The sequence below is a fragment of the Takifugu rubripes genome, chromosome 15 (assembly GCF_901000725.2).
Source record: "Takifugu rubripes chromosome 15, fTakRub1.2, whole genome shotgun sequence".
NCBI lineage: Eukaryota > Metazoa > Chordata > Actinopteri > Tetraodontiformes > Tetraodontidae > Takifugu > Takifugu rubripes.
In genome coordinates, this window is record NC_042299.1 from 12,755,289 (window position 1) to 12,778,564 (window position 23,276).

General features: G+C 44.2%; 3 protein-coding genes across 7 annotated transcripts; 2 read left to right on the top strand and 1 right to left on the bottom strand.

Moving 5' to 3' along the window:
• The first annotated feature begins 541 nt into the window (after positions 1-541).
• Positions 542-15,488, top strand: LOC101066212 (transcriptional regulator ATRX-like). 2 transcript variants are annotated; one of them, XM_011611498.2, is made up of 34 exons: positions 542-725; positions 2,177-2,283; positions 2,358-2,410; positions 2,865-2,893; positions 3,006-3,127; positions 3,775-3,879; positions 4,090-4,199; positions 4,281-4,348; positions 4,432-6,074; positions 6,209-6,275; positions 9,600-9,754; positions 10,003-10,164; positions 10,244-10,352; positions 10,594-10,672; positions 10,767-11,073; positions 11,184-11,293; positions 11,381-11,524; positions 11,594-11,771; positions 11,857-11,994; positions 12,151-12,326; positions 12,400-12,517; positions 12,591-12,712; positions 12,784-12,860; positions 13,023-13,090; positions 13,173-13,305; positions 13,384-13,475; positions 13,559-13,664; positions 13,741-13,918; positions 14,049-14,240; positions 14,316-14,459; positions 14,543-14,620; positions 14,697-14,792; positions 14,897-15,025; positions 15,101-15,488. In XM_011611498.2, exons 1-34 carry the CDS (start codon positions 649-651, stop codon positions 15,191-15,193), a joined length of 5,565 nt encoding a protein of 1,854 aa, XP_011609800.2. In that variant the 5' UTR covers positions 542-648; the 3' UTR covers positions 15,194-15,488. The 2 variants fall into 2 exon arrangements, with proteins under 2 accessions (XP_011609800.2, XP_011609801.2); XM_011611499.2 differs by having other exon boundaries at positions 10,006-10,164.
• Positions 15,278-20,252, bottom strand: ccdc61 (coiled-coil domain containing 61). Of its 2 annotated transcripts, none has more exons than XM_029848052.1 (13): positions 20,068-20,252; positions 18,929-19,084; positions 18,762-18,844; positions 18,220-18,380; positions 17,985-18,137; positions 17,640-17,847; positions 17,475-17,557; positions 17,157-17,374; positions 16,999-17,077; positions 16,731-16,928; positions 16,593-16,650; positions 16,444-16,507; positions 15,278-16,369 (listed from the first exon to the last, which is right to left on the bottom strand). In XM_029848052.1, exons 2-13 carry the CDS (start codon positions 19,074-19,076, stop codon positions 16,269-16,271), a joined length of 1,554 nt encoding a protein of 517 aa, XP_029703912.1. In that variant the 5' UTR covers positions 19,077-19,084; positions 20,068-20,252; the 3' UTR covers positions 15,278-16,268. The 2 variants fall into 2 exon arrangements, with proteins under 2 accessions (XP_029703912.1, XP_029703911.1); XM_029848051.1 differs by having other exon boundaries at positions 17,157-17,377.
• itpkca (inositol-trisphosphate 3-kinase Ca) lies at positions 19,489-23,162 on the top strand. 3 transcript variants are annotated; one of them, XM_011611493.2, is made up of 7 exons: positions 19,489-19,615; positions 20,915-21,011; positions 21,431-21,644; positions 21,765-21,969; positions 22,055-22,156; positions 22,249-22,320; positions 22,617-23,162. In XM_011611493.2, the coding sequence occupies exons 2-7, from the start codon at positions 20,963-20,965 to the stop codon at positions 22,815-22,817; spliced, it is 843 nt and encodes a 280-aa protein (XP_011609795.1). In that variant the 5' UTR covers positions 19,489-19,615; positions 20,915-20,962; the 3' UTR covers positions 22,818-23,162. The 3 variants fall into 3 exon arrangements, with proteins under 3 accessions (XP_011609795.1, XP_011609796.1, XP_011609798.1); XM_011611494.2 differs by having other exon boundaries at positions 22,058-22,156; XM_011611496.2 differs by having other exon boundaries at positions 22,603-22,745.
• Positions 23,163-23,276: the final 114 nt, after the last annotated feature.

A 23,276-nucleotide genomic window follows, 5' to 3' on the forward strand; every position in this document is an offset into this window, starting at 1 on the left:
TACTCAGGATTTTTAATTAAGCTATTAACCAGCCCAAAATAGTGAAAATAAAGAAAGGGGTGTGGCGGGGGACAGAGCGTATAAAGATGTGCTTCCAGTTTTTTTTAAATGAATGGATAAAAATGGATTCAATATAAGTGTAAGTTTAAGTGTGGCGAAGTTATGGTTTTTGATCCCCTAAAGTTTTTGCCTCAGAATAAATGACCTTTTCACGATAGTATTTTTTTTTTTTTTTAATTTGATGACAACACTGTGTGTACTGGGTGGACCCCATCACGTTTACCGTGACATTTCATGGACGGAAGGAATCGCAGAACACAAAACATAGTGGTATACACAGGAAGAAGGCAGAGGTCAAAGCAAATAAAACCAGGCATAGATAATTACCGTACTCTTAAAGAGTTCATGGTAACCTTAACCTTTCAGAAAAAAAGCCTTTTATTATATTCGTTTTAGTAAAATTCAGTCATTTCCAAATTTGAAATTTAAGATATTTCCCACTCCGGTAGGGGGCGGTAACGAGTATTTTACTAACAAGCTGCGAGTGATTTACAAACATAAAGGAAGTGCGAAGAAACATGCCTCGATGCTAGTTTAGCATTGAATAGAAGGATGCTGAGTGTAAAGAGAACGCTGTATTTATTTTAAATGATATGCAGTCAGGAAACTATAAGGACCATTTCGGTTATTGACGTGGATTGGGATATTTCTGCGGCAATGCTGAGGTGGAAACATTCTGTTAAATGTTTTTTGCACAGGCTCACACGACGGCTAGTTAGCTTACCAGCAGCTAATTGTTGCAACTAAAACCTTAACTACTGGTATAATGGCAATAATTGTGTAGCTGGCAACTGATAATTAGGTGTTTTTTGGGCCCGAGTGTTGCCTCATACAAGACGTGGGTGACTTTCGCCATCGCATTAAATGCATATCGGACATAATTTAATGATAAATATTTTCTCGTCGCTATTGCTAAGTTAACAATGAAGATACAAATCCAAATTTACGGCGATAGTTACTCCATAGGCCTATTGTGTTTGAATAATTATCACGACTGCAACATTATGACAATATTAATCGCTAGAGTTGTCAAAACCTTCGAAAAATTCTACAAAATAGTTTTCACTGGTAATTTTTAATTGCGTATGCCTTATTTTAAAAGTATTCCCAAATGTATAATATATATATCAACATTTATCTCGTTTTACATAGTTTGGAATCCTTAAATACCTAACACTTAAGCGTCTTGGCCAGTGTCTACTTTATTACTAAATTCCTTAAATTGTACAGCAACAAGATAAACCCTTACATTTTAATTCGTTGTTTCTGATAATATGGCATTATAATCTCATTAGTTTGCTGTAGATCACCTACATGCATCATTTATCAATCACTAAAAGATGTGTAATAAACTGTCATACTTAGTTAACCATCAGACAGCAAGAAAACCACAACTTTTTGCTTACTGATGAGTTGCAAGTCAATATCAGACTTGTGCAGACATAAACAACCAATTTTCATGGTTGCAAATATCAAGTTGCTGAAAAAAGGCATCTCATTTGCCTAACCAGCAAACTTTAGTGCAGATCCCCTGTTTGAGCAGGGATTTGAAGTTGCTGGCTGTAGGTCTGGCGTTGACGCAGAGTCGCAGGCCATCCCTCAAAATACTTTTAGCGGGATCTTTTGGATTAGAGTTTTTGACCATTTTCGAGTGTTAAAAGTGCTTTTGAGACACTCTGTAACCACCGTTGTGACTGCTTTAAGATGACAGCTTTTGTGTTTTCTATTATGTGTGTTGGAAACAAATGAACAAAAGGGCTGCCTGACTTTAGTTTAAACCTCCTCATGTCTGATCAAAAAGCTGCATTACCTGCTGCATTAAAGACCACCTTTGAATTCTGACAAGTGTTTATTGTCGTATGCATAGATGAATGCAGGTTTCACTGCACAACAATGTCTACAAAGTAGATGACAAAAATACAATCTGTTATAGAACTATGGATACAAAAACTATACAGTAAAACTATACAGTAAAAACCTCCATGTTAATCTAAAGAACAATTATATGCATTCAAGTGTTAGTTTGTGTATTGTCCAGAAAAAATGTAATGTAAAACATCAATGTTTAGTTGTCTGTATGGTCAATAGTTTATCATGCTTTTCCTTCCCAATGCAGTAAGTCTAGCAGCAAGCTGAATGTGTTGGTCAACAAACTACACGAGTATTTGGCCCACTCCACCATTGAGGACAACAAGCATAATGCAGCCTCGCAGGATGTGGATGGTACAGTTTTTAATTATCCTATTTATGAATTATGAGTTTTCATTTTCTTAACAAAAGTGTTTTCTGGTTCTCAGGTCTGGCAAACAGATGCTCTGCAGAAAACACAACAGGTCGAGCTGTGACGGAGGTAAATTTATATAGTGCAACGATCACAGGAACCCCAACACACCGTTGTTATTTGTAATTATACTGCTTAAAACCACAATTATTCTCTCTTCTCACTACAATGAGGAGTATACCTCCAAGCTCAGGTTGAGCTTCATAGCAACAACCTTTCTCCTACAGGTGCATCAGCCAGTCAGGAAATGTTGGGATTAATGTTATATGGTGCTAGCAGGATGGTTTTTAGTCAGGTGACTTTAATTCTGCTTGAATTAAATAAATGCTAACGGTCCCTGATGACAAGGATCGTCAGATCTGATAATGGTTTTGATGCAGTTAGTGTCCAGATGTTTTCATCAAAACATAATAAATAAATCTTATTTATTGAGAAAAATTGATACATTACTGCTGCAGTTTAAACAAAAAAAAGTTGTGCTTTAGAAATGCCAAGTAGCCTAAACCCCTGTCTTGCCCTGTAGGCACAACTGCATGCCAGATACTCAAGAAGGTGAGTTTTCCTTCTTACCTATTTTGTTTGCATAGGAAAAGCAGCATGAAGATAAGTGGGTGAGAGGTGAACCTATAAAGTCTGTAACCCATTACTTCTCTCATTATTCCAGAAAACCCTCTGTGGTGATAAGACACTCGGGGCTGGATGAATCTGGGGACTCGAATGCAAGTGAAAGTTCAGAACCTCTGCTCAATGCAAATGGTCACCTGGACGTCGCCAGTTTGCCCAAAGGTTGGTCTTAACATATTCAGCTTAGGTCTGTTTCCACTGCGCGGGTTCCTGTTAAATACTGGGGGCAGGAACATTGCGGGAACACTTCCTCTCACTTGGCACTTGGGGTAGGACATCAGCACTTTCAAGTGCTGTGTAATGGTTGCGCCACTGTTTCAACAGTGGCCAGGCAACCTGCCAAAATCATAAAGAAAACAGTGAGGGAGGAGAAGAATGTGGGAAGAGCTGAGGTGGTTGATGGTTTGTGTAAAAACTTGTTGTTTTGGTGATTTCTAATGGCATCAGAATGTGCTTCCATTCAGCTCCAAGAAACACCTAATGCCCCATCCAGGAGTTTTGGGGGGCGTTCTAAGTACCTACCCTGGTGAAGGGACTGATTAGTCGCAGCTAAAGTTCCTGTAAATGGCTCTTTGGGTGGACACCAATGGCCCCGAACCCATAAAATTACCCTGAATTTCCTGCAGAGGAGCCACATCTGTTATTTCTTCTATCAGTTTCAGCATTTTGTGGACACACATTTCTTGTATTATTGTGCTTATTATAATAGAATCCAACCAATTTTACAGTTGTTGGGCAAGCACATGTGTGTACTGTTCTGAATGACTGCAAAACACATTTTTAGCCAAATGTGCCTTTAATGTTCTCAGGCACAGTCCTCGTGCAGCCTGAACCTGCTGATAATGGAAGAGATGGCTTCAGGGGTCCAGAGTTCTGCAGCAGGAAACCAAACGTGCTCTCAAGAAGACGTGGGGGTCAGTCACTTCCAGATTTTATAAACTGCCACACGCCTGGTTATTGCATGCACGGCCATTAGAGCAATAGATTGTAATGGTGGAAAGCTTACAGCGTTTGGCTCTTCATGTGCTCGAGCAGAGGGGGAACTGGGTGGTTTTTCCATTTTAGCCCGACTGTTAAACACAGTTATCGCCCTTAATGTTAATGCAAATGTTTTTTCAATACAGGAGGCGAACACATGGAAATTGTCAGTTGCACTGCATGTGGTCGGCAAATTAACCACTTCCAGAGAGATTCTCTCTTCCGACATCCTGTGTTGAAAGTACTTGTCTGTAAAGTGAGTCTGCTACGTTATCATTAGTTTCAACATTGTGTTCTGGTAGCCTTTTAATCGACTCATCTGTAAATATCTTCTCAGGCGTGTTATAAATATTATTTAAGTGATGACATCAGTAAAGATGGTGAAGGAATGGACGAGCAGTGCAGGTAGAGTTTGTGTTTAAATTATTCATGGTAAAATCCTTTTTCCTGACCTGGAGAAAACCTTTCTAAACTCTGCTCTCATGCAGGTGGTGCGCTGAAGGAGGCAACCTGATCTGCTGCGACTTCTGCAATAACGCCTTCTGCAAAAAGTGTATTCTGAGGAATTTGGGAAGGAAAGAACTATCCAATGTCGTGGCAAGCAACTGGTACTGCTATGTGTGCAACCCAGAGCCGCTCTTTGGTCTGGTGACGGCCTGCAACAAAATCCTGGAAAACATGGAGAGCCTCTTTTCTCAGCAACGCAGGCAGAACCGAGTGGAACGGCTTCCGCAGAACATTCCTTTAGATAAGTGGGATCATACCGGCATGGATGGGAATGTCATTTTCAACTACAGCACGCTGCAGGTTTCCAAGGACGCTACCAAAACGGCGAAACATTTAATAGACTCGACAAACTTTTTAAACCGAACTTTCGTCACGTTCATTCATACCGTAACAAACAAACGAACACCAGAGGTTCGGAATCTGTACCTGAATGCTTTTTTGTCAGTAGTTAAAGGGTTGCGAAAGTCACTGTCGGCTCTAGAGGAAAGTCTGAAGGAAGAATTCAATGATTTGGATGTGGCGAGCTGTTGGGAGAGGTTCCTGGGGGACAACGCCAACACACAAACTGCTACGGAAGCAGACGTAGAGTTGACTATCGCTGACGAAAGATGCTTATGTGACTTGCAGAAATTGGCAGCGGAACATCTGATGGATGACGATTCAAATCCTAAATGTTTCGCAGAAGGAAAACAGGCACCTCCCGGCATTGGGGAGAGCATGAACAATTCCGGGGATCCAGAGAGTCGCCTGAAACCTTCGGAAAGTGGCGTCAGCATGACTAAAAAACTAGTGGTAAAACTTACTCCTGTAACTATGAACAGGGAGCCCACTGCTGACTCTTCCCAAAAAATGTACATGAATGAAAAGTCAGGGTCACTGAGTCGATCGGAAGATAAACCCAGTGACAGTAAGATGTACAAATCCAGTATGTCTTTACATGCAGAAGAGTCTGGGACTCGACGATCTCCTCGCCTGAAGATCACACCTCTGCGTCGACCCAGTGATATTAAGGCCAAATGTTCATTTTCAGCAGCAAACAGCGACAGCGACTCTTCCCAGGAGGAAACCTCCAACTCACTAGCAGCCGACAACTCTGAAGTGCAGAGTTTGAACGGCATGAGAGACAATTCGGACTCGGACGAAGTCCCCATTGCACTGATTAACCGGGCAGCATTAGCACAAAGCTCAGATGAGCCTCAGAGCGAAGAGGATGGTGACAAGGTCCCCGCTAAGGTGGCCAAGAAATGTATCTTTTGGTTGAATAAGAGCAGCCCAAAGTTGCCCGAGAAAACTCGCCGCAAACGCAAGTTGCTGGACCGTTCCCCGGAGTCACTCTCTGGCAGCAGAAGAGTCAAGTTATGGAGGGAGAGAAGGACAGAATCCTCGAGCGACGATCAAGATTCCCAGGAAGACGCGCACTGTTCGAGAGAAAAGCCTGTCAAAAGAGGAGAGAAGGGCTCAGACAGGATACAGGCCGGAACAGCCGAGGCTAAAGCTGGCCAGGAAACGACGTCCTCATCGAGTGAAGACGTCCACGATGACTCGAGCAGTGACGATCAGAAGATCAAACCAATCACTGAAGAAGTGGCCTTAATGGGGGCAGCAGCATTCCATCAGTCATCCGGTGAGGCTTGGATGACTTTTCATTCAATAAAAAAAAGGAAAAAAATGTCTATTTTAGCTCAGATAATCTGCACAACAAATATACATCATTCAATTGTTTTTTTTTTGTATTTCTAATCTGTGTTTTCTGGGTAGGTGATGAGGAGCCCTCTGAATCTGGGCCCTTGTGGACAGCAGAGGATGACGACGATCCGGAAAATAGGTATGGTTCCAAACGCCTGGACGTAGACTTTGAAAAACACCCTAGGTGTGGACGAAAGACTGCACCTTCGAAAACCAACCCCTGTGTCATATCGACCAACTTGCGTGTTAAAACTAGGTTATCGATATCGAAAAGACCAAAACGTAGCTGCCGTCGTGCTGCAGAGATCAAATACGTGTTCTAGAGGTGCACTTTGACCAGTGTGAGGGAACCTGATGAAGGATGAGCCTGTGACTGAGGAGCAGAACTGTCTGCTTGTGTTGTTTTCATTTAGTAAATAATCCAGTCTGTCAATTTTACATACCTTTGATTGAGTATTTTTATTCCTTCTTGTACAACGCTTCCCTTTGTATAGCGCTGATACACTGAAAGGGGAAGTATTTTCACCTATTTGAAGAATTGTGAGCATACATTTGAACAATAACTTATACGTGTCTTATACCATGGCCTTCTAAGACTTCTTGACCCACGGCTTTCCTTTTTTATTATATTATTATTATTATTATTATTATTATCATCTTTGGCCAAAGAAACTGTTACCTCCTTTATTTGTTACTGTGAGTAAGCACATTGCTAGCGAAAATTGCACATAGAGATTTTTCTTTCTCAGCTTCCAAAAATGAAAGTGGACCTGCCATTTGATTTTCATTTATGGCATGGAAAGAGCTTCTATGAGTTTGTGCTTCACCTTGTAAACTTATCTGTTTGCTTTTGTCATGTTTTTTAAATTTCCAAAGTTACAATTGTGGTCTTACAGTGTGACTTTGCTCAAATCAAAATAAAGTGGGCTAACAGACGTGCACAAAAGTATAACCTATATGCAAGTTCTTGGAGGCACATTTAGTTTAGTTATTGCTAATTAGGCAAATTCAATCTTCTGATTGGTTCGGGGTTGTGTTTTCCGGAAGGTTTTACTGTTTGATCCCAGCGGTGCATTTTTCCAGTGTGTCGTTAAGATAAAGCGACCAATAACCTGCTAATTACAGATTTTTAAACAATCCTCTAAATCCTCAGTTCCAGCAGCAACATATGCAGTCAAAGTGTTAAACGCCCGGTACCAACGTACAGAACCCAATCCCCACCGTAGCCCTGATGACACCAATGGTGTGTTAGGAGTCTCACTCACGAGGTCCCGTTTCTATGGTAACGCTCTCTTTGGGCCTCTGCGACTCTCCGCTACATATTCTACAATTTGCTCCTTTTTACGCAACGCTGACTTTTGCTGTTTGTGTATTTTAGTGTTGTAAATTCCCATGTGTACTGTAGAGGGAGGTGATTAGTGCGCTCTGCAGTTCCGCTAGCGTAAAGTTCCAGCCGAGCACAGAACGATTCGTAAACCTCGATCCCCTGTGCGTCGCAGAAGCAACATTTAAAATAAGCTGTAGACGAAAAACATCGTCAACAAGTGAAAATGAAGCCTTACAGAAGTGTCAGAATACAGAGGAATTAGTTTGTTGCCTGAATGTAGTGGAGCGATAATTGACCGCAGTGTGTTTAGTGCCAGCATTTGGGCAACATGCTGCTCTGCTCCGTTCTGCAACGCAGGTGCTGAAAGCGGGAGGATGCGGAATGACCCGAGCACTTTTGACAATCACAATATCAATCAGAAAATGATTGCATTACCTCCCTGAGCTGAAATGTACCATTTACTAGATGCACCTTTTCAGGAGCGCGTTTCCGTCATTTTCCTCTATAGTGTCGTTACTTGGCACTAACTACATTATCACAATTAAAGTAAATTAAAGGTTGTCTTGGTTCTGCAGAGAACTGGGCGCTGTTCAGAGATTGAGGGCGTCAAATGGGAGTCTCGTAGGGGCGTAACAACGCCATTTTACAACAACTGCACTGGAAAAAAGCGCACGTTTTTCACAAGTCACGCTTTCGGAGATGCAAAACGCACGCGAGCTTTTTAGAATTGTGAAAGAAACTTCTATGCACAGCAGAACAGTCACTGGACCCGAGTGTTTGCTTGATTGTTCTCAGCACCTTGTCTTTGAGGCCGTCTATTTCCCACTAAAATATGGAAGTGGTTTCAGTGTGTGGTTGTTTTTTTTCACCCTTCTGTCTTATACTTAGATTAAACATTACTGCTGACCATTTGGGAAAGCATATTAGTCTCAGTATTGATTTGCTAACTGTTTTCCAAGGTGATATTTATAAAGCATGATGGGGTTGATGATGGGGTAGTTTTGTCTGGGGGGGGGGGGGGGATCTAGGATGCAAAAATAGTGCCTTTAATGACGCCCATGTTTGTCTTTTCTCGTGTTTTTTGTTTTTTCCCCCCTCCAGGTTGGATTTTCTCACAGCACCGCAGTGAATGCAGTGCTGTTAGGCAACATTCACTTTTATCTGGGATTTTGTAGCCTCTGATCAGCATCCAGTTGATCTAAAGTCTGTTTTCAGCTGCGCTCGTAGGAAATGGTCAGCGGCAATGTTTACAGTGTTTGATCAGTGGGATAGAATCATGAAACGGACTTGATCACGTGACTTCCAGCAACAGTCTGTTAATTTTCCGAGTGCTTCTTCTGCCGCCTCCTCTTCATCCCCGGCTGCCCTCCGCTGGTTTGCTAAACGTTACCACACCTTTTCAAACTTTCTGGCTCTTACCCTCACGCTCAAGGCTGCATGGAGTTGACCACGGAAGGTAGAGCCACACCCATATTCCCGTGTTTGCCACCTCTTAGACTCCCCCGTCGTCAGGGGCAACCTCGGTTTATGCAGACTGGACATTAGTGGATGTTAAAGGGGGACTGGAATGATGAGTGGTATTGAAACCATAAATGTTTTACCTGTTGAAAGCATGTATCATGAACTTATGTGCGTTATTTGTTTATTGACTGGTTGTACTGACTGGTTCAGGTGTCTTTAAAAAGCCTTTAGCTCATTAGAAGAGCTAGTCTACATGCGTGAATGGACTTAAGCTACTACCCCCCCGTGATTTTTCTATTATAAGAAATCAATGAGTGAGTAAAGGATATTGGAGATTGTATCATTGTCAGTTTCCCTGAGGAGAATGAAGTCAGTGTCCTTTTTTTAATGAAAAAAAATACCTGTTTGTTGGAATAAATTCTTAATCTTAAAAATGTTTCAGTCTCGTTTTTGTTTAATCCATTTACATTTTGTGTATTCGTGTGCTGGTGCAGTTCACTTTATGCGGCGTTCCAAATTTTACGAAGGTCAAGAAAGACGGCGGGCGGTGCGAGCGCTCAAGGACCCTGGCGCCAAAAACAATGTCACTCTTAAAGCAAATGTTACCAACTCAAGATGTTACTGAGCATGAAATGAACTTCAGGCACCTTTTTCCTTTTTTTCTACTTCTAAAAGAATCGCTAAGAAAATACTATTGGCCCAAATCAAAGCCAACCTCTCTTCGAGCGATGATATGTCTTGGGATGAGGAGACGCAGGCCGATGAGTCACAGTCAGACGGCGATCGGGAGGTCAGAGAAGGAGACGAGAAGAATGCTACCGTTGGAGATGGTAAGTCTGTTTCTACGTAGCACATTTGCTGGCTTCATTTCATTATTCTTATGAAATGTGATGGGAGGTTGAGTTAAATTTGAAAAGGGTTTGCAGGCAGGGAACCGCAACCTTCGGGGTTTTAAAGGAAATGATGATCAAACACAGGTTTAGTGCGTAAAGATCTCCGCTGTAGGTAAATACTGCAGAGCTGTTGACAAAGTCTTTGATGAAATGTCCATGTGTGAGAAAACGGAATGATTGTGCAGCAGGGGAGGACATCGCGTCGGACTCGTCCCTCAGCGGGTCCTGTAAGGCCGGCGCAGGTCACTGGCTACTCAAGCACAAGCTGTCTTTAGATGAAGGATCCTCGAGGGACAAGGCGGCATCGGACAGGAAAGGAGGGAGGCTGGCACAGGAAGAGCAGAGCTGTAAGAATTCCATCACTGTTAGTAAATCCTCCCGAACGGGAAGTTTCCACATAAATGCCTGAATGTGACCTGTGTCAAGCTGACGGCGCCACCGAAGACGAAGCTGAGGAGTCGGAGCCGGACGATGGCTGGATGAGTGACGAGATGAGTCTGTCGGAGGGAGAGATCAGTGTGGACGAACCCAAAAGGTAACAAAGATTTCTTCTTTTTTTAAAGACTCGCATTAAAAGTGATTGACTTCTAGTATAGTCACATGTAATAGCATATTCTTAAATTTCTACAAGTCGAAGCGTTCTTTACTGCTTTAAAGTTCAAAGCAGTGTTGGCTAACAGTGGATTTAAATAAGTTACGTGTTACCACGACTACATGTTGCATTGCAACATAACGGACACACTTTGGAGTTAATGTTTCCTTTTTTTTACGTCCAGTGAAGTGGAGGAGGACCTGAAGAGTTCGGAGCAGAAGCAACCAGAGCCTTACATCCTGCTGTCTGACTCCAGTGAACAGGTACCTGTTTTTACTCAGTGTCTCTGGGCTCTCCGGTGTTTAACAGTCACGCGTCTGGTCATTGGTGATGTGGCTTTTTTTTTTTTAATTAAAGAGTGGTAAAGAAGATTCCAATGACGAGTCGAGCATTAAAGGCACGCCCAGAGGTCGCAGAAAGATCCGCCGAATAATCGACGATGAGAACCTGCGTTCGGAGACCCAGGAGGCCCTCAGAGAGGAGGAGGAGAGGTGCAAGCGCCTGGCAGAGCGGGAACAGCAGATGGAGGACAGGAGAGAGGTGTTTGAGGGGTCGTGTGCCATCACCACCAAGCTGATCCTGGATCAGGATGAAGAGACCAAGACGCCTCTTGTTCAGGTGCACCGGAACCTGGTGACCAGGTTGAAGCCGCACCAGGTGGACGGTTAGTCCGAGCCCTGTGCCGCTGTGCTTCGTCCTTCTGCAGGAGACATTTGGAGCGAGCCGGTCCCCAGCTGGCCGAGGCATTATTGACTTGTGTCTCCTCTCACCCAGGAGTCCAGTTCATGTGGGACTGTTGCTGCGAGTCAGTCAAGAAGACCAAGTCCTCGCATGGGTCGGGATGTATACTGGCGCACTGCATGGGCCTGGGAAAGACGCTGCAGGTGATCAACATCCCAGATATCCTTTAGATTCCTGTTTCTCCAGGTTGTTCCCTAGGGCAACATTCCTTTTGTCTTTCCCATTGGCAGGTGGTGACATTCTTCCACACCGTGCTGCTGTCAGACAACCTGACGTTTAGAACGGCGCTGGTGGTCTGTCCACTGAACACGGTTCTCAACTGGGTTTATGAGTTTGAGAAATGGCAGAGGAATGTGGGAAGTGACAGAGTAAATGTACGCACAGCAGTTTGTATCAAGGCGGAGCGGTTCACACCCAATGGTGACACCAATCTCGTGTGGCAGGTTGGACATCTGGTGGCAGTAAAGAATCTCTCGGACCGTCTCGCTGCTCTGCAGAAATGGTACCGAGAGGGCGGGGTCATGGTAATGGGGTATGAGCTGTACCGAATCCTGTCACTGGCCCCCAAGACCAACGACGAGGCCTCGAGGAAGGAGCTAAAGCGCATACTGGTGGATCCAGGTTGGATCACTCAGGAGGGGTACCATCTAACCCAGGTTTGGAGCCGGCTGAGTTTCCACAAGCTCTGCTCCGTTTGTCTTTTCAGGTCCGGACTTTGTGGTGTGTGACGAGGGACACATGCTGCGCAACAACGGCTCCAGAATTTCCAAAGCTCTGAATGCAATAAAGACGAGGAGGAGGGTGGTGCTAACAGGGACACCGCTGCAGAACAACCTGGTTGAGTGTGAGTCTGCACCACGCTATAGCTAACTCGTTATTTAAATCCTACACAGGGAGGATGCTGAGGTAACCCGGACAGTGATTGCCCCCAAATGATCATCGTTTCTAAATCTTTGCCCCCTTCTCTGTTGCGATGAGAGTTGTGCTCTCTTTCTCCCAGATCACTGCATGGCGAATTTCATCAAGAACAACCTTCTGGGCTCACTCCGCGAGTTCCGAAACCGCTTCATCAACCCCATTCAGAACGGCCAGTGTGCCGATTCCACGTCCAAAGACGTCCGACTCATGAAGAAACGAGCCCACGTGCTTCACGCTATGCTGGCTGGATGCGTGCAGGTCGAAAACAAGGACAACGTCCCCTCGGCCCCGAGTCATCGTTCCCGTCTTAAAGCCGTGTCTCTTTCTGCAGAGGAAAGATTATTCAGTGCTGGCCGAGTTTCTGCCTCCCAAACAGGAGTACGTGTTAGCCGTGAGGATCACCCCGCTGCAGTATAAGCTGTACCGCCATTACCTCGATCACATCACCAGTAAGAATACGTCACCATGAGTTTCTGCATTCAACATTTTACCCGGAACGTTGGTTTTTATCTTGTTTGCCAGCTGTGGGTTCCATGACGGCTAATATAAGGGGGAGGACGGGCGCGAACCTCTTCAAAGATTTTCATGCACTCAGTCACATTTGGAACCACCCCTGGTGTCTGCAGCTCAACTGGGAGAGAAAGGTCACAGAAAATCTTCTTTTTTAAATTTGTTTTCTCAAAATATTGAGATTAAAACTGAACCTGGACTGTAGGAAAAATCCAGGAAAAGTCAGGAAGCAGCCAAATCTTCAGATCAGATGAGATGGGAAGGAGCGGCGGTAGCTCAGAGGTTAGCGCCACCGTGACACCTCACACTTATTACTTTTGAGCTTTTTCAATGCTTCTCACACTAATGGCATATTTAAGTTGATTTATTGTTTTTAAAAAGTCTTGGGGACGTATGTTTGTAGATATGAGGCGCTTTCTAAACTCACAATGTTTCCTGATCTAGTGAAGTGGGAGAGAATAAAGGAGATCAAGGATTTGTTTCTGGTTCCACTGAAGCTCCAGCAGTCAAAGGTAATAAAGCTCCGTGTTTACTAGTGTTCAGCCTTGCAGCTTCACACTTACATCACTTCTCCTGTTACTTCCTGGAAACAAGGGGCCTCTGATGAAAACAAGGGATGGTTCAGAAATCTCTTGACGGAAGCTGACGGCAAAATCATGGAGCACTCGGGGAAGATGGTCTTGCTGTTCAAGATCCTGAGGCTGGCTGCGGAGCTGGAGGAGAAAGTGTATGTCTCCTTTAAAAATCCGATCAGACGTTTATGTAAAAACAGAAATGTGTAACCGGTCCCTGTTTGCTCTTCCAGGCTCGTCTTCAGTCAGTCCTTGTTCTCATTAGATCTGATCGAGACCTTCCTTCAGACGTCCCACAGTCTCGCTATGCCATCACTAGCCAATGGTATCCTGCTGAAATGACCATAAATTTCCTAACATCTCTTTCCAGAAGGTGTCGGTTTTGAGTTGGTTCTTTTTTGTTGTCAGCTTCCAGCTTCAACAAGAATGTTAATTACTTCCGTATTGATGGCAGCGTCGGAGCAGAGCTCCGAAAGAAGTGGACGGATGAGTTCAATGATGCCCCCAACAGCAGGTACAGAAGAGCTGAGCGTCATTTCCGCCGTCCTGAGCGATCGCGCTGGAGTAAAACCGGTTCCACTTTGTTTTAGGTGCAACCTGCTTCTCCTCTCCACAAAAGCCGGCTCACTCGGCATCAACTTGGTCGCCGCCAGCAGGGTGGTGATCTTTGACGCGTCCTGGAACCCCTCGTACGACGTGCAGAGCATTTACAGGGTGTACCGCTTCGGCCAGGTCAGACCAGTGTTCATCTATCGCTTCCTAGCTCAGGTAAGCTAACAGCTCCTTGGGAAAATATTACATTCAGTTAAGGAAACGTGTTTATTGTGTTTTACGTTAAGGAAAAGAAATCCTTCATGGATCTGCTGGATTTTACGTTGCGATCATTTTCCACCTGCAGGGCACCATGGAGGAAAAGATCTATGACCGGCAGGTGACCAAGCAGTCTCTGTCCAACCGAGTGGTGGACCAGCAGCAGATCGAGAGGCACTACACTCTTCACGAGCTGACTGAACTTTACACGTTCACGCCAGACCTGCTGCACGAGCCCAACTCTCAGAAGAGCAGAAGAAGCTCCTCTGCTGTGCCAAAGGTCGTAGGTTGTAGCTCCCTTCCTCGACGGTGAAGGATTGGCAATATTGAAAGACTTTGGTGTTTGGCTTTCCAGGAAAAAATAATCACAGAGCTGCTGAAGTCCTGCAAAGACCAGATAGTGTCTTTCCACGAGCACGACTCTCTGCTGGACCACAAGGTGGAGGAGGAGCTGAGCGAGTCAGAACGTAAAGCTGCCTGGGCCGAGTACAAGGCCGAGGTGATTCGTCAGCGCTTATGGAGCCCGATCTGGACGCAGCGACGCAGCAAATGTAACCGCAACCTTGTTTTTGCTTTTCTCAGTCAGCCACCGCGGCCAATCCGCTCGGGCTGAGCCAGAGCGAGGACAACCTGGACACCAAAACGGACGTGCAGCTCGTCGTACGTCTACCTTTTCACAAATGTCGCCGCTGGTCTCTGTCGGTATAAAGAACTACATTTGAACACGTCGTTGCAGGAGCTGCTCAACAAAACCAGAGTGACGGTGACGAACGCCTTCTTGTCGCTGAATAACTTGAGGTCTCACAGTCTGGAGGAGTACATGTCACAGACGGTGGGAGAAAGCTTTTTCCAATTCAGAGATCACTTCCTGTTTTCTTGCCTTTGTCCACGGTTGTACTGAAGTAGATGGTTCTAACGTGATTTATTGCGCTACAGCGGCAACAGTATCCTCACCTGTCTGAGGAGGAGGTGAAAATCAAAGGTCAGGTCTGGAAAACCTGGGACGAGAAGGAGCAGGAACGCAGACGGGCGTTCTGTCAGGACGTTCTTCAGCATCAGCGGGACGTAAGTTCAGTGATCGTCACTCTGAGCTGTACGTGCAAACGGCCGGTCTCACGTTTCGCTCACATCCCTCCGTAGCTGACGTGCCGCATCGACACCATCCTGAAAAGCCGAAGGACTGAAGGGATGCAGGCGTCCATGAAGACGGTGAACCAGCCCGGGCAGACTTGAGCGGGTCTTGACCTCATTCCAGCTGAACCGTGAGGCGAATGTATTGGTTTTGCAGCTTTCGCAGCAGAGAAATGAAAGATAAAGCAGTTTCAGGTTGGTTTATTTGGTACCACTTCAAGTACGATACCTTCGGATGCATAACAAGTTTTCATATATCACATAGGGTTGGAATAAAAGCTGTAGATGACCCCATGTAATAGGCTGCAAATCGGGTTTGAATGCTTGTGCCTTGTCAACAGTAGCAGCTTATTTTGTTTTCTACTTTTATAACACTGTAATAAATTAAGAGACATTGGCTTTTGAATCATTTTTTGCTTGTGAACAAATACCGGTAATCAGCTTTAAAAGAGTCAATAGGACAAACACGCTGAGGCGAGGACCCCTCAAGGTTTCCTTCAGGATCCACATCAGCTGACACAATGAACATGCGCGGATCAAATAAAGACTATTGAGAAATCTTCAGTTATGGGGGAGTTCTCTTATTTACAGTCGTCTAATGTCGCGCCTAAGCCGTTCCACCGGGACACATTTACAGTCCAGGAGTAAATTTGTAATACAAAAAGGTCAGTTTTTCAAAGGTTTTGTTCTTACACATTATATAAAGTTACTATGAATTAAATGCATGGGCAAATTGATTTTGTGTTAAACTGCACAGGTATCCCAGCATGCACTGGGCCGACGAGGCCACAGACAAGGGTTTGACACGTTCACGTCACAGTTACGCCGGCTTGTTTGGTCTTCGGTGTGTTAAAAGCTGAAGCACACACTCAAACTCTTGATTTTGGATGACAAGCCACTCCACAACCTCCCTTTTTTCACATTAGCAATCAGGAAGACTAAACACAATCTGAGGTTTAGTAAAGTAAAAACTGCATTTACAGACCAATTTTACATTATGTAACAGGTTGGATTTAAAAATGTTGTATCCCAAAAAAGTTACTTCACAAAAAAAGTGGATCCTTCACATTGATGTAGTGCTTCCTCGGTTTCTGAAGAGTAAAAAATAATAAATATGGCTGAGACTTCCTGCTGTGCAGATATCAGGGACCGTTCCCACGAGCGGTTGGAGCAGCCGTTAGTGTCCCGTGTCCAAATCTCTCATGTATTCCTGAAGTGCCTGCAGCCTCGCATCGATCTCTGACAACTCTGCCCCTGCATCGACGGAGCTCTCCAGGCCTAAAGACAATGGGACCTTTAGAAGAGTCCTATTCCTCAAAGTTTTTACTGTTATAAAGACATTGATGCCTTACCTTTGTCTTTCATTCTGTAGGTGGGAGTGCTACTTAATGGTTTTCTGGTCAGACGACTTCTAGACTAAAAAGAAAAAGATAAAATAAATAGATTATTTTGAGCAGCTCCATTTTATTCCTGGGAAATGTGAGAACAGCAGGGAACACCGACAGATGGTTACCATTTCACTCAACCCGCTGGGTCCATTGCACATCTGCATTTTGCCTCTGTGAATACAGAAAGACAGCTATTAAAAGCAGCAGCCCCCCTCAGACTTCACTTTTGGGTGGTCCGGTGGTCCCATCACCTGAACAGAGTTTTGGTCATTTCCTCCATGTCCACCACGGAGCCGTCAGAGGAGTTCCTGCTGCCTCGACGCTCCACAGACAAACTCCTGCCTCGGCTGTTGGACCGGACCAGCTGAGGATAGGCCTCTCTAGAGCGTGACCGCCCCCTCTCGGGGACAATGGGTGACGCCAGCATGTCCCGCCGTAATTTTCTCTGTCTGATACACAAAGAATCTCAAGAAAAGTCGAGAGCGACCAATCATCAGTGGAGCAGCGGTGGAAACAAACTTTTTGATTTCTGCCTCTTTCTGCCGGCGCTGTCGGTCCTGGATATAAGCAGTTGGATCAAACCGCGGAACGCGCGACCCTGTGAGATAATTAATGAGCTCATATTAAGGTCAGCGATAGCAGGCTGGATGCCAGGAATACGACGAACGTGCAGGCACCTGTAGGAGAAGGCGACGGTCTGGGAATGCTGCGGCGTGGGCCAGATGAGTCTGCTCTTCTCCCCCTTTCCTCTGACCTTTGAACTCTGTCTTCCCTGCGCTCCCGGGATCCTGAACGAGCCCGGGCTGTCCCATATCCCATCCTCCTCTCTTGGGACAGCGAGCGATAGATTTCCCCGTCGACTCGTGAGTTCAAGCGAGTTGACGTCGGAGTCGCTCTGCTGCAGAAACAGATTAAGACCTGAAATAAATGTGACTGACATGAAAGCTTTAACTCCACATTGTAGGGAAATGGAGCACACGACTAAAGTGTCTCACCCTCTTCGTAAGAAAGCCAGTTCACTGGTGAGACTCTTAACCCGGACGCGAAGCGCCAACTCTGACGCTCTCAGCTCCTCCAACTAGCACAAAATTGGAGAAAACTATTAAAACCACTCAGGTAAAAATGGAAAAAAAGAGCATTTTTCAGCTGATGAAACGAACCTGCTCCATTAGGAGCCGCTGCTCCTGGCACCGCTTGGCTGCCGAGCGTTGACTTTTAGCCCGCTCTTTGATCAGCTGCTCTTCCAATGTCCTCATAACATCTCTGACCCTCCAGTCCTCTCTGTCTGACGTGGAATTCCCAGCACTTAACTGCAGGTGTTCCAGGACCTTAGCCATGGCCTCTTTCTCCTCTCTAACCAGAGCAAGCCTGCAGGTGACATCGAGTTAATAAACTAGTAAATAAACTAGTATTTGTATTCACTGAAGGAAAGTCCCTGGAAATATGTCAAGTGCACTCCAGTACATACACACATAAAAGTGCAGCATCCATTTAATGCAACTCACTCCGTTCGTAGTCGCTGTATTTCTGCATCTGCAGATTTGTTGACTCCGTGAGAGGCGACGGCGTTAAGCTCCGCCTTTAGTGCCCGGACTTCCTTCTGAAGCACCGCTGGGTCCGGTTTTCCCAGGTAGGGCAGAGGTAAAGGGTAGTGTATCCTACAAACACAACAGTGGTCGACGGGTAATAATGCTGACATCCTGAGCAGCTGCAGGAATAAGAAGTCTGACTGTCTCACACCTGTCAAACTCCACAGTGTATATGAGGATGAGATATCTCTTGGCGGTGAGAGCAGACGCTTGATGAAGGCCACGGGGACGACTGACCACTCCTGCTTTCCTGTTACGCAGCAGCTCCAGGTCAGCGTAGGTCAGAAGGTCAAGTGTCACAGAATCACTTGTCTGCAAGAGCAAACTCGTGTTAACTCTACGTCAGCTGTAGAACAGGAATAAAGTCTGTTTGTTTTGAAAAAAGAGTTATGGACATGTCCATTTTTCACAGTGATGTCATTTTAGTTCCAAAATGAATTTTTGGGTGTTGGGGCAAAGGGCCATCTTTCATTCCTGTTAAAAAGCTCTCAGACTCTTTCCTTTTGGCCCACCACTGTGAAGGAAATAGGGTTTGAAATAACTGTATTATTTGCTGAGGTGGACTCACTGAACTCGAATAAACGAATGCTGCCACAGCCTCAAGCAAATTCTGACTGCTCAAATCGTTCTAACGACTCAGCGTGCACTGGGATTGCTTTTTTTTTTTTTAAACAATTTTTGCAGACAACTTACCTTTCTGACAGCAGATTCTAACATGCTACAGAAAATAGGGAATTGCTTGAAGTTGCCAGTTTTGCGGGTGAGGTCTTCGACGTCTGTGGGAAAAAGGTTTTCAGGTGAGACCATTTTTAGTTGTATCTTAAGTGACATTTAAATTATGATAGGTGTGTAATACTCACACGCAGGATCAAACTCCCCCCTCCACTGATCTGCTGTCAATAGCTCAGAGATTTCTACTATCAACACTCCCTTGATCACCTCTATCTTCACAGAAAACTCCACTCCTCTGAAGACAATATCCTCTATCACTTCAGAGCCTTCCTCCATTACTGGATCTGTTATAGGAACAAAAAAAACAGTGATTTTTGCTGTGAAACACTGACTTCAAGAGGATAATGACAGAGATGATCTGATTATGATGACCTTTTTTCTTCTTGTTTCACAGTATCAGACCTAAAAGAGCTATCAGGATAATACAAAACATACTGCCAAATCTCTACAGCTTCTGAACTGACTAAATCAATGTGGTCAATAAAAATAGAATGTACTGTAATCAAAAAAAGCATGCACTACATCTGTATTTAATAAGACGTTAGGACAAAGCCATCCCTTTGGAGAAACGTCTGATTATGACACGTTTTCGTCCTCAGTGCGTGATTATTTCTCTGAAGCCACATTTTCTTTTAATTCCGCCTGGCTGATCTCACGAACAGCCCGTCGTTTTCCACACACACCGCGGGGGGGCGGTAGCGAGTGGGCCGTGTCCATTTCGAAAAGTGTCCTCATTTTTATAGGAAAAAGTTCTTGCTGCTGGGACATATCGCACACTGGGAACCAAGACAATGTCTTAATCTTTGGTTTATGGGGTAAGTTATGCACAAAATGCTGATTTGTTCGGTAACAATGCGATCCGATTTCGCGGATGACTTCACTTGTTCCCGTCAAGAGTGACCGTGCTCTTATTTATGCATCTTGAGATTGTAAATGAGGAGACATGTGGCAGTATGTTAAGTCTATTGCTTATTCGGCCGTTTCACAAACGTGGCACCAGATTATCAGCGGAAAGCACAATGACAGTGGATCCTGCATCATCCACTGCTTTTCTGTCAACCGCCAAGCTAACATTATCATACTACTAATGTCGATTGGTCAACGTTAGCTATGGTTAGCTAGCAACGACAACATGAATAGTCAGCACGGGGACGCGAAAAGTTAACCTGGCTCCCGGTTTTCCAATCATGCTACTTTTATGGGAACGACACAGCGTTATTCGATACGCTGTCCAAAGAGCAGCTAAATAAAAATGGGCAAACGTTACCTTTGGTTGGAGTAATATAAAGTTGTCAACACCTACATAGCTACTCGTTGGAGGAGCATTTTGTTGCGATATCTTGGCAAAATTGGTGGAGCGATTGCTTATCCGGTGCTACTGTGTAGTCCAAATAATTTGTAAACCATCAGAGGGGCGGTTCAACAACCGGGAACCGTTAAATTCTTCTTCTTTGCTATTCGGAGCCTCTGTTTTCTCTTCTTCTATCCAAAATATTTGGTAGCTCGGTGTTTATTGGGTATCTTTCGCCCTCTATCGGCCATAGACGACATTACACCCACTATGCTACGAGAGGAAAATAAAATTACCCCTCAAATTGACTATATCTTTACAGATAAATGTTTGAATAAAATTAAAAAAAACTGCTGCTTCTCTTTTAATCACAAATGGTCTATTGAATTAGGTGTAACAAAGTCACACTATATATTTGCAAAAATAATACTTTTGCTCATTTCTAAAACTATGATAATTAAAATAATTACCTCCAAATAAATAATAAATGTACTAACATTTCTGTGAGCACAGCATTAATTTAAAACTTGGAACTCCTTTTGGTTAATAGGTTTCATTGAAAACAAGTGCTTCTTGTAAATGTTTGACGAAGTTGAGAGCTGACCATGTCCACCGTATGTCTTCATTTAGAGGTATTATAGGGCTGTTTCCATGGAGACAATGACCTCCCATCAGGTGTAAAGTCAAGAGACTGAAGTCTGAGGTCCGTGCTGTCTGCTTGCTAAAGCACAGAAAACCACAGACAGCAGACTCATCTGCGTGTGAATGTGTTTTGTTGCATACTAACGTTCTTTTTTTTTTCTTCATCAACATTCTGATGCAGAACTCTGAATGGGATAAACACAGTTCCAAGACTTCATCTTATTTTCCCATGACGCCTAAAAAACCTCAGCAGTGGCTTCAAGTGGTTGGGCATGCAGGTTTGTTTCTCAAATCTCATTTTTCTCAAAGGTATTGCATTTGTTTGTTCTTTACGTATCATAGAAGTTAAAAAGACAAAAGTTGCAACATATAGCAACCAAGAAAATTATTTATTGTACAAAGATTTTTTGCAGGGAATGGAATTCTGATTAAAAATGGCTGAATTGACTTTGGTGCTCTTGTATTGCTATGAAGATAAGATAGAAAGAAATATGCAGCTAATAGATCCCGTTTTCTGGATGCACGGTAAAGAATGCAGAACTGTGATTAGTACAAAAATAAGGGCGTCTAAGGTTGTGTGCAAATATATAATGAAAGAACGCAACCACAAAATATCCAATCTGAAGGTGCTTCACTAGATAAGTGCCTTATCTTACTAAAAATATTAACATTTATCTTTTCCTTGCTCGCCCCACAGGGAGCTTTCGTGTTGGGGAATATGGAACACTATTGAAAAGGTTTTGTGAGGGGGAGAGAGAATGCTACCTCAAGCTGATGGGGGATACTTTGAGGCCGTTTGTCCCAGCATACCATGGTGTGGTGCCGCTGGACGGGCAGGATTATAACATGATGGATAACCTGCTGACCCACTTCAGCACACCTGCTGTCATGGACTGCAAAATGGGTAGCCGGTGAGATTAAATGTTGTTTCATTTCCTATCAATATGATTACAATTCAAGTTTTCCAGTCTTGCGTTGCAATACTTATTTTCCCAACAACAACACAGGCACTGACACACTGTTCCCCACAGCACATACCTCGAGAATGAGCTGCAGATTGCTAGAGAACGTCCGCAACCCCGCAAGGATATGTATGAGAAGATGGTAGCTGTGGACCCAGAGGCCCCAACAGCACAGGAGCGAGCTCAGCAGGCAGTGTTGAAAACCAGATACATGCAGTGGAGGGAGACACTGAGCTCCACTACCAGCCTGGGTTTCCGTATTGAAGGATTCCGGGTGAGTTTCAAGAATGATGCAGTTTCTTCCTTCTTCTACTTCCCCTTTTATCATTCATCCCGTACACTTTATGTTTCCCGCATAGAAGGCAAATGAAGAATGCTACACAAACTTTAAAAGGACCAAAAGCAGAGCTCAAGTTACAGAAGCGCTTGATAACTTTGTTGAATCCAATCAACACGTCATGGTGGGTGTGACCCTCCCTCACCTGAGTTTTAACTGTGTTAAAAGAAAATCTTCTTTATCCTCTTTTTAAATGTCAATTTGGGCTTTCAACAGTGGGGCTATCTGATACGGCTGAAACAATTACGGCAGGCCTTGGAGACATCAGACTTTTTCAGAAGACATGAGGTCAGATGTGGAATGATTTCAGAACACTGTGCTCATTACTGCATTTAGAAAGTGCTCAGTAACACATTAAACCTATGAAAGCCAAAAGTAAAATTAAATGTAAAAAAACCACTAAAGGTAAATGATTGATAGATGATAACTGACTGACCAACATATAGATGTGCTAATGAAAGCTAACATGCTAACAGACTTTCACTTCCTATGGGAAATCTGTAGAAAATCTTGTTCTTTTTGTATCCTAATATAGCACATTTGTCTTGTATTGGGTCCTTTTTCTTACAGCTGTCTCCCTACAGGTTGTGGGCAGTTCCTTGTTGTTTGTACACGACTGGTCAGGCAGGACCGGTGTCTGGATGATCGACTTTGGGAAGACGGCACCCTTGCCTCCAGAACTCACCGTGGACCACCGGACTCCATGGGTAGAGGGCAATCGAGAGGATGGTTACCTGTGGGGTCTGGATAACCTCATCGATACGCTGGCCAGTATGCTACACTGACCTGAACGTCCGACCTGAATGGGTGCAGGTCAACTGGTTTCCGCCGAGGGTGTGTTTGAATCGTGGACAGAAGAAAATCCTTATTATAAACATGGACAAACAAAAGAGCACAAACCAACACATTTTCTATTTGTGTTATCAAGTAAATCCTGTCCAGAACAGGATTATTCCCAGGGAACCACAAAAGCCATGAAATGCCAACCAACCATTAGGAGCCGTGCACGAGCTGCAGCCTCCCAGTGGGAGATTTGAGAGCCTACTGTCTTTTTAAATCTTCCAGTCATCAGATCCTTAAACAGTATCATGTGTCAATAAAATGGTGCTACAACATCGTTGCGCACAAGCAAAATTTTATTTCTTTTTCCTTCCTCAGACATAGAAAATCAAAATTTGCCCTATTTTGGAAAAGTTGAAAATGATCTTTATCTTAAATTTGAATTATTATAAATAGATATAGAT